The following is a 17500-nucleotide window of genomic DNA, read 5'->3' on the forward strand; positions in this document are numbered from 1 at the left end:
GTGAAGGTCTTGAAAAGTACCAGGGAAAAATATACCAATTAGCTCTTTGACAGATTAGTAAGCTAGTCAGTTTTACGCTATTGCGAAAAAAGAATTTAGAAAGATTCTGCTAAAGAAGAACTGTGTACACTTTCCATTTGACAACTGCCTACTCAATCACTTTATTTGCTGGAACAGTAAAGTTTTAAACTAGTCTTACAGTTTTCAACAAGGTCTAGGAATGTAATACTGAATCATTCATACTGAGGTGGTTTCCGCCACTATTACTCAAGTGATATTCTCTTTCAGGAATGACTTCTGAGTTAACTCTTGATTCTGAGCCAATGAGCTCAGAATCCATTCTGACCACCAGCACTATCTGGGCAATAAAATTTAACCTTGGAAATCCTGCTTTCCTCCCAAATTTCCAGATCAGCAAGATTCTTGGACATGGTTTTTCCCTTAGGAATGTGGTTGGTTGAGTTCCAACATCTGCTAGGAGATCAGACATGCAGTTAGAATCAAGGTAAGTTTAAGCAACAAATCTGTTTTTTACAGAAAAAGCTTCAAGGGAGCCAGGCAAAAAGAGGGGGCACAGTTCTTGGCTGAGTCTGAGATGCTGCTCTCTTCAGGGCAGCAGTGGATCCTGACGGACCAGGCAGAGACCTGGAGCAGAGATCCGGGTGAGTGACCACGGGGCTCCTGTTTTTTTGTTTTCTTTCTGTCTTTCTTTCTTTTTTTTAGAGAGTGGAAGAGAGAGGGAGAAACATCGATGTGAGAGAGACACATCAATTGCTTGTCTCCTGCATGCGCCTAAACCAGGGCCAGGGATTGAGCCTGCAACCAAGGGACATGCCTCTGACCCTTCAGTCCGTGGGCGACACTTTAACCACTGAGCAAAACTGGCTAAGGCACGGGGCTCCGGTTGAAATGACATCTGTGCTGCCACTCAGTCCATGTTGAGTTGGGACCCGGTTCCCCCGCAGGTTGCATGAGGCAGGAGCTCTGTAGCCAAGTGCTGTCCAAAGAGCTAAGTGTCTGCTTTCTACTTGCTCCCATACTGACTCTGAGTATCTGTTTACATCACCTACAGGACCCATGGATTTTACATGGAACACGACACAGAAGACAGCAGCGGGCAAAAGTAGGTTTATAGTGAGTACATGTATTATTTATTACTAACCTACTTTTGCCCACCCCCATAGATACTTTCTAAAGGCCTGGCTGACTGACACATAAACCCACCAATTAAAAAATGTATTTCTATTGTCAAGGTTTCTGTGACTCACCAATGACTGAGTCAAACTACATTACTGGACCACTGAGGAAACAGACATGTAACCAGAAGACGGAAGTTTGAGGGTTTCTTCAAGCTTCTGAACCTGGCATGAACCTCTTTCTTCATCTGCCCACTGAAGGTGTCTGGGCTACGTGATCTCCAGGGACCCTTTATAAGTCCAGCATCTGCAATTACAAATAGAGAGACCCAAATGCCCACAATCTAGGGCAATGGGCAGGTTCCGTGCAGTTCCTCATAACAGGGTTTGAACGACACACCCATGAGCCACCGCTGAGTGCTCGGTGCTCGATGCACACTGCCTAGTGCAGCCGGCCTAGGCAGCGCCGGGAGCCGGGCAAGCACTGCTGCTCCTGCTGCGCACGTCCCCGGCCCTGTCCTCTGCTCTCTCCCTGCAGTGGAGGCACCGCAGCTCTGCACAAGCTCCGTTGGCCTTTTATGGTAGAAAAATGAATTGCATGCCCAGCAGTGGAGCTGAGAGAGATGACAGAACGGAAAGTTGCCATTTGTTGTGGTTTTGGCATGAGAGAATAGAGTTCCCCTGTCAGCCACCCTGGATGGACAGTGCCAGCCAGGCACTCAGTGAGGAAAGCAAGACCCCACCAAACTGTTCCCAGGTGCAGTCCTCGCCTGCCTTGCCTGCAAAGGGATGTGTGTGTGTGTGCGTGTGTGTGTGTTTATTGATTTCAGAGAGGAAGGGAGAGGGAGAGAGAAATAAAAACATCAATGATGAGAATCATTGATGGGCTGCCTCCTGCACGCCCCACACTGGGAATCGAGCCGGCAACCCGGGCATGTGCCCTTGACTGGAATCTAACCCAGGACCCTTGAGTCCGCAGGCCAACGCTCCATCCACTGAGCCAAGCTGGCTAGGGTAGGGATCTGTTTATTTATGAGCAGCATCAAACCTTATTTTTGTGTAAATGCATATTTCACAAAATGAGGTATAAAAAGGCTGTTTGTGTTCTGTTGAAAGATCTAAGCAGAGGTGCCCCAGAAAACAGGGTTGCAGTCAGACTGCATCAAGGAACAGAATTAATTTCCCTGCTGGGCAGGGAGGAGGGCTCACTCTGAGATGTTGTGGCTTTTGTCGTGGCTCAGGCCAGCCCTGATCCCTCTCTCCTGTGCGGCTCACAGGGGCAGGAGCATGGCCCTGAATTCCAGCTAAATACATTCCCTGGGAAAACACATCAACATCCAAGCCCCTATGGTAACAAACAGCAGTTGATGCCATGGTGCCTTCAACTGTTTGCATTTCTGTCAGGAGGCCCACAGGAAAAAAGCAGGCCTCCCAGCAGCTGGGAAAACATGTTGCAAAAGGAGAATGAGGCAATTATCTGTACGCACATCAGAGTTAGGGGAATTAAGCTTATCTGAGTGAGAGGAATTAAGCTCATCCAACATGCTTTCAGCTGGAAAACAAGTCTTTTAAAATGAGTGGCGAAAAAACCCTTGTGATGGCTGCACTATTGCTTCCATATTTAAGGCACCGGAGGACTAAAAACACAGGCCTGCCACACAACTGCAGCGATGCAGCTGCTAAGTAAAGAGGGGCAGTGTGTCCTGTTTTTCTGCAGCAGCAACGTGGCTCCCACCATCGCTCCCGACTGTTGCCACCTCTGCCCTGCGGCCTCCAACCAGTCCTCAGGAGACACTCTGTGTCTCCAGGCCAATCCAGTCCCACTGAGGCCTTCCGGAGAAGGAAGAACTTCAGCAAAGACCTGCACCACCACACGAATGAGCCTTGGGACGGGGGTTTATTGACCGAGGACTACGGTACGCAGCACTGTGTATTCCCATGTCTCGGTCACTAGGTTATTAGAAATGACCCATTATGATTAAATTGACAAAGAGGCCAGCGTCCCTAACATTCTGTATCTAATCTCTCCCCAGCTCCCACTTCCTTTCGTGGCTCTACAATGTCCATCCTCCCCAAACAGCACTCTGATCACATCATCCCTGCCTCAGGCCGGCCACAGCTCTCTGGGGCATCCGCACCACCCTTACTCTGCTCTGCAAAGCCCTCTTCCATCTGGAGTCTGTCTATCTTCTGAGACTTATTTCCTCCTGCTCGGTCACATCTGTCTACTGGCTGACCCTTCACACAGTTTTGCTCGAGTCACTCTCTGGCCTTGGAGTACTTTTCTCTCTATCTCCACCCATTAGGTTCCATCACGGCCGTTAGGCCAAGACCCAGTTCTTTCATAAAGTATTTCTCAATTGTGCCAAATCACAGTGACTGTCCCTCTTCTGACTGCCTCTAGCCATCACCATCACCGGCTCACTTTTCAACTGTCTGCATATGAGCTGGCTTCCCCTGCCCAGATCTTAGGTTAGGGCTGTGGCAGCCCCTTTTGTAGTTCTTCAGGCGCAGTGCTCAATAAGTAGCTGCCAAGTAAACGACCAAATAAATTCCAACCAAAGCAGTGATCTCCCACCTGTCCTGGCACAAGCCTATGTAAAGGGAGTGGCTAATGAACCTGTTCAAAGAGGGAAGAAATGGCCTTAGCTGGTTTGGCTCAGTGGATAGAGCAGGGGTCCTCAAACTACGGCCCGTGGGCCACATGCAAATACAAATATTGTATTTGTTCCCCTTTTGTTTTTTTACTTCAAAATAAGATATGTGCAGTGTGCATAGGAATTTGTTCATAGTTCTTTTTTAAAACTATAATCTGGCCCTCCAATGGTCTGAGGGACAGTGAACTGGCCCCTTGTTTAAAAAGTTTGAGGGCCCCTGGGATAGAGGGTCGGCCCACTGACTAAAGGGTCCCGGGTTTGACTCCATTCAAGGGCATGTACCTTGGTTGCAGGCTTGATCCCCAGCCCTGATCACAGTGTGTGTGGGAAGGCAGCCAATCAAAGCGTCTCTCACATCAATGTTTCTCTCTCTCTGTCTCTCCCCCTCCCTTCCACTCTCTCTAAAAATCAATGGAAACATATCCTCAGGTGAGGAATAACAACAACAACAATAAAAAAAAACAGGGAAGAAACCTCGGGGAGGTGGAGGGGCAAGATATTCGTTAGCTCCTTTGGCACAATGGCTAGGCAAAGGATTCTAGGAAAAAGTGAGTCCAGAGAGAAGAAAAGAGGGGAAGAGAGGGAAGGAACTGCACAGCAGGCAGGGCCACGGGGGTGATGGTCAGGGGGCCAATGTGGAGAAAAGATCCACACGGAGAGATGGGCACTGGCCTTGGGGGAGAAGAGGAGGTTTTTATGGGAAGTGAGAGGGCCGTGGAGCTAAGACGATTGTGGTAATACAAGCAGCAGCCACAGGAGATGTTTTTAGCTGCAAAATCTGACAGAAGAGGGGACAGGAAGGCAAAAGGACACGCTGTGGTCAAAGACAAGAGAAGAAAAAATTGTAATCTACCTCACTCTCTTTGGGCTAGAATCTGGATCAGCTTCTCAGACACAGGGAGCTTTTGAAACTTAAATGCTTTTCATATGAACTTTTGATGAGAAATAAAACTGAAAAGTGCTTTTATGAGGCTACAGGGATTTGATCTGAGAAGTTTCCTTAGCTTACTTCTCTTTGAAAACCAAACGCCAATGTCAGTTTGAAAACTCTCAGTATTCTAGAAGGCACAGGCTCTGGACTAGAAGGACACTTAAGAGGTCACACGCCCCTCTCCTGGCCCTGAGGCTAAATCACATGCTGGAAGTTGTGCTAGAGCGAGGAGCTGTGCAAGCTGTGAAGGAGCCTTCGGAGAGTGCCCGTGCAGGGCCCAGGCTTCCGGAGCCCGGTTCACTGGTTATATTATGGCCTAGGATCCATTATGGATTCCTTACAGGGAGCTGAGGTCTGTTTTCTCAAAGTTGGAAAACACCAGGTCACCAGCACTTCTACGAACCACCTTGTACAAATAGAGAAACTGCCCACAAAGCCTCCCCTCCTCCAGGACGACTAGCCCTCAAATCTCCCCCCAAATAGCTGGAGACATTTTCCTGTTATGTTACAGATTTCCCTCACATCTTTTTTTTTTTTTTTTAAATATTTTATTGATTTTTTACAGAGAGGAAGGGAGAGAGATAGAGAGTCAGAAACATCGATGAGAGAGAAACATCGACCAGCTGCCTCCTGCACATCTCCCACTGGGGATGTGCCCGCAACCCAGGTACATGCCCCTGACCGGAATTGAACCTGGGACCCTTCAGTCCGCAGGCCGACGCTCTATCCACTGAGCCAAACCGGTTTCGGCCCTCACATCTTTAAAACAGTGGCCATGCTGCTCTGGCAAGTGTGGCTCAGTTGGTTGGAGAATCATCCATGCACCGAAGGGTCGCAGATTTGATTCCCAGTCAGGGCACATACCCAGGTTGCAGGTTTGATTCCCGGTCGGGATGCATACAGGAGACAACTGATCGATGTTTCTCTCTTTCTCCCTCTCCCTTTTTCTCTCTAAAATAATTTTTTTTTTTTTTAAAAAGTGACCATATCACAAAATACATAAAACATTTCAGTAAGGGTCTTTCCAGTTCCCAAGAGTGAGGTACTTCAAAGCAGCAAGCAAAGTAGGTAAGAGTACAGATACAGAACGTCAAACAGACCTAGATTTCTTTAGCTGGTGTTTTTAAAATTAACTTATTATGAAAAAATTTAAATATATCCAAAAGTAGATAATATAATGAACCCCATGTATCCATTACTCATCCATCTATCTACCTATCTATCTACCTATCTATCTATCTAAAAGGCTAAGCAACTGTCTGACCGGCCGGTAGGTATGACACGCACTGACCACCAGGGGGCAGACGTCTGCTCAATGCAGGAGCTGCTGAGCTGCAATGACCTGGCAGCGGTGGTTCTTGGGTGATGCACCCTGGAACCAGAGAGGAGGGAGCCCGATTTCGTGATGCGTCATCTGAGAGCTGCCCTCTCACAATCTAGGACCCCTCGGGGGATGTCGAAGAGCCGGTTTTGGACCAGTCCCCGCAGGCCAGTCTGGAGGGACCCTGCTCACTCTGCAGATGCCCTTGTAGCCATGGCACAGCCCCAGGTGTGGCTGACCAGGGAGGGACCGTGGGAGGTTGGTTCCAGGGCATGTCCAGCCCATCTCACCCAGTCCCGCCTCACCGGCCACCTTCTAATTAATTTCCTTTCCATGTGCACGAATCCGTGCAACAAGGCACTAGTGTTTAATAATGATCAACTCATGGCCCATCTTAGCTTACCTAGACCCTATCTACCTCTTTCCTCCAGTATAATTTTTTAAAATATATTTTTGTTATTGATTTAAGAGAGAAAGGGAGAGGGAGAGGGAGAAAACAATAGAAACATCAATGATGAGAGAGAATCATTGATCGGCTGCCTCCTGAACACTCCAGACTGGGGATGGAGCTCGCAACCCAGGGATGTGCCCTGACCGGGAACCAAACTGTGACCTCCTGGTTCATAGGTCGACATTCAACCACTGAGCCACGGCGGCCCTCCAGTATAATTTTGAAGCAAATCCCAGATCACAAATCATTTCAGTTGTAAGTATTTCAGGTTATATCTCCATAAAAAAAGAACTCTTAAAATCAACCCATCCTACCAAAATCACACCTGAAAACACACAAATAATAGTAAGGAAGGAAGCCCTGGATTTGACTCCTGATGTTGCATGCTAACTGTGTGCCTTTGAGCAGATAAGGAGTAGGAAACCCCTAAAACTCCCTAAGGGTTCTGTTGGCAGGTAACTTGACTCCCATCTATTTTAACTATGATGTGAAAGCCCAGCGGCATTTGCTCTGACTTTCTGGTAGAACAGCACAGCAGAGTAGCTTTGGGTTGTGGTCCTCAGCCCGACCTCAGAGGACTGGACTTAGTTTCTCAGCACTGCTCTTCTGAGTTACCAAGGTGATTCCGAGACTGTCTTCTCAATGGACATTAGCACATAGGGCAGACAGAGAGGACGTGGCTGCCATTTAGTTTCCAAAGACTTGGCAGGGCCAGGCTGGTGTGGCTCACTGGATTAAGCATTGTCCCATGCACCAAGAGATCGCTGGTTTGATTCCCAGTCAGGGCACATGCCTGGGTTGCAGGCTCAATCCCCAGTAAGGGGGCATGCAGGAGGCAGCTGATCGATGTTTCTATCTCTCTCTTCCTCTCCCTCCCTCTCTGAAGTCAATAAAAACATACCTGGTGCCCTGGCCGGTTTGGCTCAGTGGATGGAGCCTCGGCCTGCGGACTGGAGGGTCCCAGGTTCGATTCCGGTCAAGGGCATGTGCCTTGGTTGCGGGCACATCCCCAGTGCGGGGTGTGCAGGAGGCAGCTGATCGATGTTTCTAACTCTCTGTCCCTCTCCCTTCCTCTCTGTAAAAAAAAATCAATAAATTAAAAAAAAACAAAAAACATACCTGGTATTTTAAAAAACAAGAGAGATGGCAGGGCTGGCTCCTTAGCCAGTTACATGAACGACAGTGGGTCTGGGAGGTCGATCACACTTAGAAGAGTACGCTGGCCACAGATAGAGGCATGCTTTTCTAACTGTGATCTGGGAGACGGTTATGTGACTTATGGGGACTGGGAAGGTGACAGAGGCCTTTCTCATTCTCTGTATGCTTGTGGGGAGGCCACTGAGGAGTAAAAGGCTATTTACATTTCTCAGCCACCACAGAGCAATCGGAAAATGACCTTGAATTCAACAGTAAACACGAAAAATTCCCCGCAGCGGCAGCGTTAGCCTAGGCTTCACTGTGATTCTTCTGCTCAATGGTCTCTGAACATTCATTCCTCTTTGCTACAGCTTCCCTTGCCCACATTCTTCCTCCCTGACATAGGCACCCACGGGGATAGAGGGTGTTTTCATGCTTCTGTCATCACCATAGCAACAGCTTCTCTTCTCCCTGGAAGGCTGGAAGCCCTGCAGTGCTCTGTGCTGAGAATGCAAAGAGGGAACACTTGCTCTGTACTCCAACATATATGCACACACACACTCCTTCAAGGACATCGCAATGAGAATCACTGAGAAAATTAAGATGCTGACACCTGCTAGCATGCAATTAGGGTAAAGACAGAAAGGAGGCAAATGACTATAAAAAGATATTTTGTAGATATCAATTCTTGAGGTTTTTTAACGTGAGAGTTATAAAGACTTTGAATCAAAATGCACTTCTCCTTTGATGAGGCCACAGGCACAGAAAAATGACATTAAGTTATTTTAGCAAAACATATAAAAGCACTAAACAAGTAATGTGTGGTTTCCAGAGGTGGAGGCACTCAAAGCTTATTTATGATCCTTTACGGTTTGTGAACAGGGTTAGGCTGTGATGAGACTGATATATTGTGGCCACAAAAACCATGGAACATGGTCAGACTTCTACTTTAATTAAGTGACATGTTCTTTTTCTACAAGGACAGTAAATGGTGACAGCTCCGAACTTCAGGTCTGCCTGCTGCACTGGAGGTGGGTGGCGTGATCAGGACTCAAAGGTTAGTGCCCTCCCAAGAAGACAAAAAAACATTACCAATGAGTCGTTAAGACAAATCATGGGTTTTTAATCTTCATTTTGCAAGTAATTCTGAGATCTCCAGCAAAATGTACTATCGTTTTTGTTCCTAGGCCCTTTCTACATTCATCTCTTTGAATAGCATTCCTTGGGATACCAATACTTTTGGATACAGATTAAAAAAAAAAAGTCAATGAAAATCCAGAGAGGAGGGGGCAAAGAAGTGTTGTAAACCAGGCAATCGAGACTTTGGAGGGCAAACCCACAGGCAGCCGTCTTTAGGACACAGTTCTCCACAGGGTAACACAGGGTCCCTCTCTGAACTTGAACAATGTGGGCTACAGTGGGAGCAATCATTTCTTACAGAACAAATTCACTAGCAAAAAAATCCCCTTTACATTATAACATGCTAGTAAGAAATGAGTTTTTTTAAAAAATATATATTTTTTTATTGATTTCAGAGAGGGAGGAAGAAGGAGAGAGAGAAACATCAATGATGAGGGAGAATCATTAATCGGCTGCCTCCTGTACGCCCCCCACTGGGGATCGAGCCCGCAACCCAGGCATGTGCCCTGACCGGGAATCCAACCATGACCTCCTGGTTCACAATCACTGAGCCACACCGGCCAGGCAGAAATGAGGGTTTTTTTTTAAATACATTCATGTGCCACATAACATTTTCGTCACCAACCATATACGGTGGTGGTCCCCTAAGATTATAATGGAAAAACAAATCTAATGTACTGCCAGTCATATAAAAGTGTAGCACATACAGTTACGTACAGTACATACTTGATAATAAACAAGTATGTTACTGGTTTATGTATTTACTATACTTTAAAAAAAAATTTAAAAATTCATTTTTAGAGAGAAAGGGAGAGAAACACTGATGTGAGAGTGAAACATCCATCGGCTGCCTTGTGCACAACCACCTATTGGGGATTGAGCCTGCCAACTCGGGCATGTGCCCTGACCCTGAATTGAACCAAATTGAACTAGCAATCTTTCAGGGCAGGGGCTGACACTCACCCAAGCCAGACCAGCCAGGTCTATACTATACTTTTAATCATTATTTTAGAGTGGACTTTGTGATTTTGCACAGTAACCTGCTGTACAGGTTTGTGGGCTGGGAGCAGTAGGTTACATCACATAGCCCAAGTGTGAGGTAGGCAGTACCATCTAGGTGTGATGCTTGCACGATGAAATTGCCTGAAGACACATTTCTTAGAACCTGTCCCCATCTTTAAGCAGCACATGACTGCACATGATGTGAAAAACAAAGGTAACTGAGGAGTCATCTTTTGGTCCCCCATCTGCCTACTTTAGGGGAACTCCATGCTCTTATGGTAGATTTGACAAACCTGGGAGAAGTCCCTCCTTTCTAGGAATTCCTGTCCTCACCTGAGCCAGCACGCACCTGCACACCTGTCAGCATCAGTCTCTGCCTGTTTCCTGAGTGAGGCAGGGCCGGGCACTGGAGTAAGCTTACCCACCTTGTGCCTCAACTCCCCCACCCCCAGCTTTACTGAGATACAACTGACATGCCATTTACTTTCCACCAAAGCTCTACGATGGAGGTACAGCTGTCCTCATTTTACAGACAGAAAATGTGGCTCAGGGAGAGGACCCTAGGTCACAAAGCCAAGAAGTGGAAGCGCTGGAATTAAAGCATGAGCAGTTTTAATGTCAAAATCCCTGTCTTCATTACTGGGCAAGACTGTCTCCTTAGCGGCAATGTAAGTGAGAGCCATGATTTCTCTACTATTCCAGCAGTGCCGGACCCAGAGTAGCGAGTAGCCCATCAATAAATATAGTGTCTTCAAAAGAACTCGCAAAACAGAGAACTCACTAACCAAGACCAGCAAAAGGACTTTTCCTAAGCAATGCTGACAGAGGAGAAACTCAAAGCCTCTTCATTCTGAACCGAATAGGAAATTCTGATTTGTCTCTGGGAAGGTGGCAACATTTTAACGACCTTTTCTTCACTGGGGGCAAGGCAGAACAATGCCCATTTCCCGGGGGTCAGGGAATGTGAGCCCACACTGGCAGCTCAGCCTGCCAGATGCCTCACTGGCAGGTGCACTGCACCACCTGGTGGAGAGGCAGCAGTCAACCTTTGAGAGTTTGAAGGGCAGGAATCTGAGGGCTGCGCCAGCCCTCAGGAGGCTCAGGCATGGTGGTGCCGCCTGAGCCCTCACATCAGTCCCCTGGCCTCTTCCGAGGCCGGCCCGGAGGGAGAGGCAGCTATTTTCACCATTCAATGCCCAAATCAAGGAATAAAGAGGATGAAATATAGGAATAAAAACTATTTCTGTGGGGCTGATCGGAAACAAAAACAAATGTTTTATCCAGATTGGCATTTTAGTTTAACAGATGTACATTTTCACCTTTCCCTATTTTGGGTAGATGTTTATCTCCTTTTAAAATAAGCACTGCATGCCCTAACCGGTTTGGCTCAGTGGATAGAGCATTGGCCTGCGGACTCACGGGTCCCAGGTTCGATTCCAGGCAAGGGCATGTACCTTGGTTTCGGGCACATCCCCAGTAGGGGGGTAGAGGAGGCAGCTGATCGATGTTTCTAACTCTCTATCCCTCTCCCTTCCTCTCTGTAAAAAACCAATAAAATATATTTAAAAAATAAATAAATAAAAAATAAAATAAGCACTGCAAACAGCAGCAGATAAGGTATCTATTTGGCTTTTATTGGAAAGGTAGGGTGAGGAGAGAGGTAAGCAGTATTTGTGTTTGTTGCTTTTATCCTTCTCGGAAACTCACAAATACACCCCCACTGGAAGAACCAGGTTCTCTCATCATAGTGCTTGATGTGAAATGCCAAGTTAGGGAGCATGTGTGATTGATTATCAGCCCAAATCTCTCAAGAACTCAGAAGGCCTATGATGAACAGATTCACTATGCTGTTTGCTACGGGGAATTTTAAAGAATGGAAACAGACAAAAATACTGAAACCTCACTGCTCTGATGCCAGCTCTACTCAGTGCTTGATGGGAGGGTGGCTCACAGGGATGGGGTTTGGGATCCACTCTGGAATTACATTGGGGTAGAGAGGTCTCCCTTCGGGTTTTAGCCCCCCAGTTTACCATCACCTGATGTCACACTTCAGTGTACACTTCACAGGGAAGGGCTCTGCAAGGCACTCATGAATATCACTGCGGCCTGAGGTCTTAAGCTGTTCAGCCCAAACCCTCACGCTCTGAAGGAAGCACCTCCGAGCAGGAGAGAAACAGGGCAGGCTGAAGGTCAGAGAAGGACCCCTCCCCCACTTCTTTTGTGGACTTGCATTGCGTACCATGGACTTCCACACCAGCAAATAAATGAGTCCTCCATTGGGGACTTAAAACTCCCTTTGTTACCTAGACATTTAGTTCTTGTCAACGTTACTTCCTGAATAAAGGTCTTCCCTGACAGTGGAACAAGAGGATCCAGATTCATTCGTATCTAGATCAATGTCAAGTCCTGTGCTCCGCACAGGAGTCAGCTGACTGGCTGGGCCTCAAATCATAGTGCTGCTAACCAGTGCCAGCCGTCCACAGTCACAGCTGGAGCCGCCCTGACAAGGACAGCTGGTCCCGCCTCATTTACATTCTTTTCACGCAGCCGTCCAGCTACTGAGCGGTTGCAGATGCCTGGTTTTATAAAGCAACACACTGGTTCACTGCAGATGTGAATTTCAGTTAGATTTCATTTCCGTGGCATCAAAAACACTGAAAGCTACATAGGATAGCAAGGAGCCTAGAAAGGGTGTGAAAAGATGAGCAGGGAAGAGAGTTGGTGGGTGAGAAAGATACATTAAAAACAAACAAAAGCACACCCAGAAGAGATGAGTGGTTACACCTTCACTTTCTCAGGCTCCCCTACAAGACTTGGAACTCAGTGTTCTTCAGTTACTCTCATTCAGGTCTCACCACCTGATGGCCTCTCTTCTTCAGCCCTTGCCTCGCCTCAGGAGTACTCTTAAACTTCCACCTGGTGGCCCTGGCTACCTTTCTGGAAAGCTCTACTTTCTTATGAAGCAAAGTTATGGTTCTGGAAAAATAGAAAAGACTCAACAGGGAGATTTCTGACCCTAAGAATAAATATTCCAGAAGCACTGCTTTCAAATTTCCTTTTCTCTAACACTGCAGTCCCACACCCAACACATTCCTAAGAGCAACACGCTGAAAACAAACTGATGAATCCTTTATCAGAAAAAACAGGGCGGGTGGGCACTGAGGGCTGTGACATAGAATTCCAAAACATCAGTGACACAAAGACTCTTTCCTCATTTCATCAGAGATAGTGTCTTATTCTTCAGGAATTTCAGGGGAATGATTGCAGGCACTTGAGCCCTCCTCCAGAGACTGTATTAATATAAGCGCCTCATCTCAGAGTGACAAGTTCCTGGAAATCGAACTGGAGTTTAGATTACTGGCAAAATCACTACAGTGAGGAAGCTGATGCCCTTAGTCTCACATGGAGCAAAATTAGTTCAGGATGAACGGTTGGTTTAGCCACCTAACTGAGAGAAAGGCTGTCATAAGGAAAGTCTGGCTGAACAACACTGACATCTTTGACATTACATTCTGAATGCATGTAGTGGTTTGATTTGGTATTAAGCCTAAAAGAATTCTGTAAATGCTGCTTACAAGACAATCTTTTACTGACACACACATTTTAAAATGCCCAAGAGAAAAACCTTTCCTCACGGAGCATCAGTGCCACCTAGTGGCAACTCTTTCCATAGCTCATAATAAGGTTGGACCTCGGTTGTCAATACAAGCTCTCCCCATTCAAAGGACAGGGTGGAAACTTCTCTGCAACCTGCTGTCACTGCCTCAGGTTCCCATAAGACATGATTTTCACTTTATTTTCCATGGTGGGCCATACACTAGAAGACCTTCCCCTAACAGTAGAAAACAAGTCTAGAGCGTGAACGGCATTATCCACAGGCAAGGGTCACGTTCTGAAGCATACTGTAATGGACAACGCCTTAATGATGTAAAACATTACTGAGAAACATAATATTTGAATAAATGTAAAGACATACTTTAAACTTAGATAGCAAGACTCGATATTTTTAAGGTAATAGTTTCCTTAAACTCTATAAATTTGGTAAGATTCTAATTAAAATGCTACCAGCTGTTCTCTAATTCCTAGCTGGCCCCAGCTCCATCCCCTCTGCTTCCCCAGCTCCCTGCTGCTTCCTAGTCCTCTCTGCCCCCTTTCAATGCTTTTTACTCCAAACTGCAAAATCTTCCCCCAGCCTTGGTCTCTCCTCCTGTGTTCCTGAGCCTAGTCACTTACTACCCCTCCCCTGGGAACTGGCTTTTCAGGTCATTTCACTAAGGACATTCCCTTTGCAGAGACTACATTTCACTTGTGGTGACCACATTCCATGACCTCCCCTCCGGGTAAGCATAAAGAAGTCTCCGCCCAGAATAGGCCCGCCAAAAATCCTTTAAAAGCCACTGACTCCCGTCATTGGGTACTGGAGCCATCCAGGCTCAGCCATCTGGTGTGCGGATGATCCCTCACCACTCTGGCCACGTGCGTTCCTCCTTCAGCGACCTAACACTTACCAAATAATAAAGCACCTACTATGTACCAGCCATTGGAAAACATATGCATATCCTCAAAACACAACATGTCCAAAACAGAATTGATCTTCTCTCCTGGGATCTTTATTTCTATTCTATTTCCAATTTTGAGTGAACAGCGCCATCATCCACTTAGTAGCCCAAACCTCGGGACTCATCTGGACTTCTCCCCACCCTCCAGTCAGAGTATTTCCTTCTAACCCTGTCTCCCTCTTACCTTTCAAATCTGCTCCTTTTCTCCACACCCCCCCCCCCCACCCCCCGCATTAGTGTTGGTTCTCATCCTCTGCATTACTCAGAATGTACCAGGCGATGCTGTTGGGAACAAACTCAAACCTCAAAACAAAGACATTTCTACAAGTCTATCCTGGCAGAAGGAAAGGAGACAGTGAACCATACGCTCCTTTTTTTAAAAAATTGTGGTAAGAGACAAATAACATAAAATCTACCCTATTAATACATTTTTAAGTGCACAGTGAAGTATTGGTAACTATATGAACATAGTTATACAGATATTTTTTAAAATATATTTTTATTCATTTCAGAGGAAAGGAGAGGGAGAGATAGAAACATCAACGACGAGAGAGAATTATTGATCAGCTGCCTCCTGCACCCCCCACAATGGGGATTGAGCCCGAAACCCAGGCATATGTCATGACCTGGAATCGAACTGTGACCTACTGGTTCATAGGTCAATGCTCAACCACGGAGCCACGCTGGCCAGGCAAGATCTTTGGAACTTTCAAATCTTGCATAACTAACATTCCACACCCACTGCATGAAAACTTTCTATTTCCCCCTCCCCCAGCTCCTAGCAACCACTTGCTACTTTCTGCTTCTATGAGTGACTACTTTAGATACAACCTGAAAGTGTAATCATACAGTATTTGTCTTTTTGTGACTGACTTATCTCAGCATAATGTATTCAAAGTTCATCCATGTTGTTGCATGTGTCAGAATTTCCTTCTTTTTTAAATGCTGAATAATATTCTATTGTATGGATAGACTACATTTTCTTTATCCATTCATTCACTGATAGACATTTAGACTGTTTCCATTATCTTGCTTATTGTGAATAATGCTGCAATGAATATGGAAGTGCAAATTCTTTTCAAAATCTGTTTTTGTTTATAAAAATGTTTTTATTGATTTTGTTTTTTTAAGAGAGAGGAAGGGAGAGGGATAGATAGAAACATCGATGAGAGAAACATCATGATCAGCTGCCTCCTGCAGGCCCCCTACTGGGGATCGAGCCCAAAACCCAGGCATATGCTCATTGAAATGGCTGGCTAGCTCAGTTGGTTAGCATATTGTCCTGATATGCCAAGGTTGTGGGTTTGATCTCCGGTCTAGGCACTTACAAGAAACAACCAATGAATCCATAAATAAGTAGAACAACAAACTGATATTTCTCTCCCCCTCTCCCTCTGTCTCTTTAAAAATCAAGAAAAACAGCCAGGTGTGGCTCAGTGTTTGAGCGTCGACCTATGAACAACGTTCAATTCCTGGTCATGGCACATGCCCAGGGTTGCGGGCTCAATCCCTGCTGTGGGGCGTGCAGGTGGCAGCCGACCAATGATTCTATCTCATCATTGAGGTTCCTATCTCTCTCTCCCTCTCCTTTCCTCTCTGAAATAAATAAATATATGTGTGTGTATATATACACACACACAAATAATTTAATTAATTAATTAATAAAAATCAAGAAAAACAACAACTCTAAGTGATAGCTCACAAATTTTAAGACATTCTTAGTACACAGAATAAGAGTCTGGTTAAAGAGAAGATTTTCAACAGTGAGGTGACTGAATAGTTTTGGTCTCACCCAACACAATCAGTTATGAGAACAGCTGAGTGAATAATATACCAGACATGATATATGCCACCAAGATGCCCAGCTCTTTAATCAAAGAAGTGAGGTTAGGACTTTGAAAATGGCAGAGTATTAAACTATTTCAGCACAATAGGGTGGTGAAAAGAGAAACCAAGAATAATGCTGGTGCTGTGGAAGAAACACAAAACTCTTCACATCTCACATTACAACACAGGAAGATGGCATAAAACAGAGATCCAGAACCCTGTGACTGCAATGCCACCATCTCTGAAACCATGTCAACCACCATTCACAAAGTACTGATTTTCATTTGCTTTCACACACACAAAAAAGAGCACTCAAATCCTTCTCACAGGTCAGCACACAGATAACCAGTAGATATGCGTGCCATTAGGGTAGCTCATACCTTAATTCAAATATAAATGTAGAAAAAAATTTGCCCCCCTACCTTTCGGCAGCGAGGATTGGGACAGCTGAACCTCTTCACGTCACTGTCCAACAGAGCAGGAAAGCTGCAGGAGGGGCACCTGGAGTCCAACAGCAGAGGAATGTCACTCAGAATAGCAAACCCTGATGTGGCTCCATGTAACTGTTCATACGACGATGGACTTTTCAGCTCTCGGCCACATCTCCTTTCACTCCTTGTCATTAAAACATGGACTGAGGCTTGCCTTTGTGCTGGCTCTTACCAGAAAACACAGGGGCCATTCTGGGTCCTGCCTCAGTCAGTGCAAACCATCCAATAAACATACGTTTTGGAGAACGCCTCACACCTGTGACCTTTCCTCCAGCCCCATGTACAATGTTGTACCTATAAGCCATATGATTAAGAGAAGCCAAGGGATGTAGGCAAAAATCTGAAGTGCAGATTTTTTTCCATTAATAAAATTATTCTTTTATTGCTTAGCAAGAAATGCCAGAAAAAATGGAAGCCATAGCTTTGTTACAGGATTTTCATCACCTGATGACAGTGCTCAGGCAGCTCTCGTAGTGGAGAATGAGTTGACAGACGACACTTCCCGACTCTGACACTCACCTGACCAGCTCATCAGCATAGGCTGCAGTGACCTCTTCTTCGGCCTTCCGCTCATAGTATTTACACAGGATGGTCTGGGGTAGCACCTTCTCCAGCTCGCTGGTTGGGAAGGAACATGTGCAGCTGCCTTCCATGCAGCTAAGCTCTGACTAGAATGAGGAGGTCAGGAGGCAGAGAGAGAAAAAAGAAAATTTAACCAAGGTTTCAAAAAACGAAAAGTCTCAGTAGTTACATGCATCATAAGCAAATAAATCGTGATTAAGAACACAGATTCTGAGATTATAATCGCTCTGTCTTCTGAGAAACCACACTCCAAACAACAAGGAAAC

General features: G+C 45.9%; 1 protein-coding gene across 5 annotated transcripts in view; it reads right to left on the reverse strand.

The window, feature by feature from the left end:
* The window catches only part of RNF216 (ring finger protein 216), a 115539-nt gene that overhangs the window by 58254 nt on the left and 39785 nt on the right, over positions 1 to 17500 (reverse strand). For all 5 annotated transcript variants that reach the window (XM_070414310.1, XM_070414312.1, XM_070414309.1 and 2 more), the window contains 2 exons: positions 17172 to 17320; positions 16584 to 16662 (listed from right to left, as the gene is read on the reverse strand). In XM_070414310.1, coding sequence (XP_070270411.1) covers positions 16584 to 16662; positions 17172 to 17320 — 228 coding nt within the window. The remainder of the gene's footprint in view (positions 1 to 16583; positions 16663 to 17171; positions 17321 to 17500) is intronic.

Source organism: Myotis yumanensis, unplaced genomic scaffold (assembly GCF_028538775.1).
Source record: "Myotis yumanensis isolate MYYU_CA2020_CCGP unplaced genomic scaffold, mMyoYum1.0.hap1 SCAF_5, whole genome shotgun sequence".
Classification (NCBI taxonomy): domain Eukaryota; kingdom Metazoa; phylum Chordata; class Mammalia; order Chiroptera; family Vespertilionidae; genus Myotis; species Myotis yumanensis.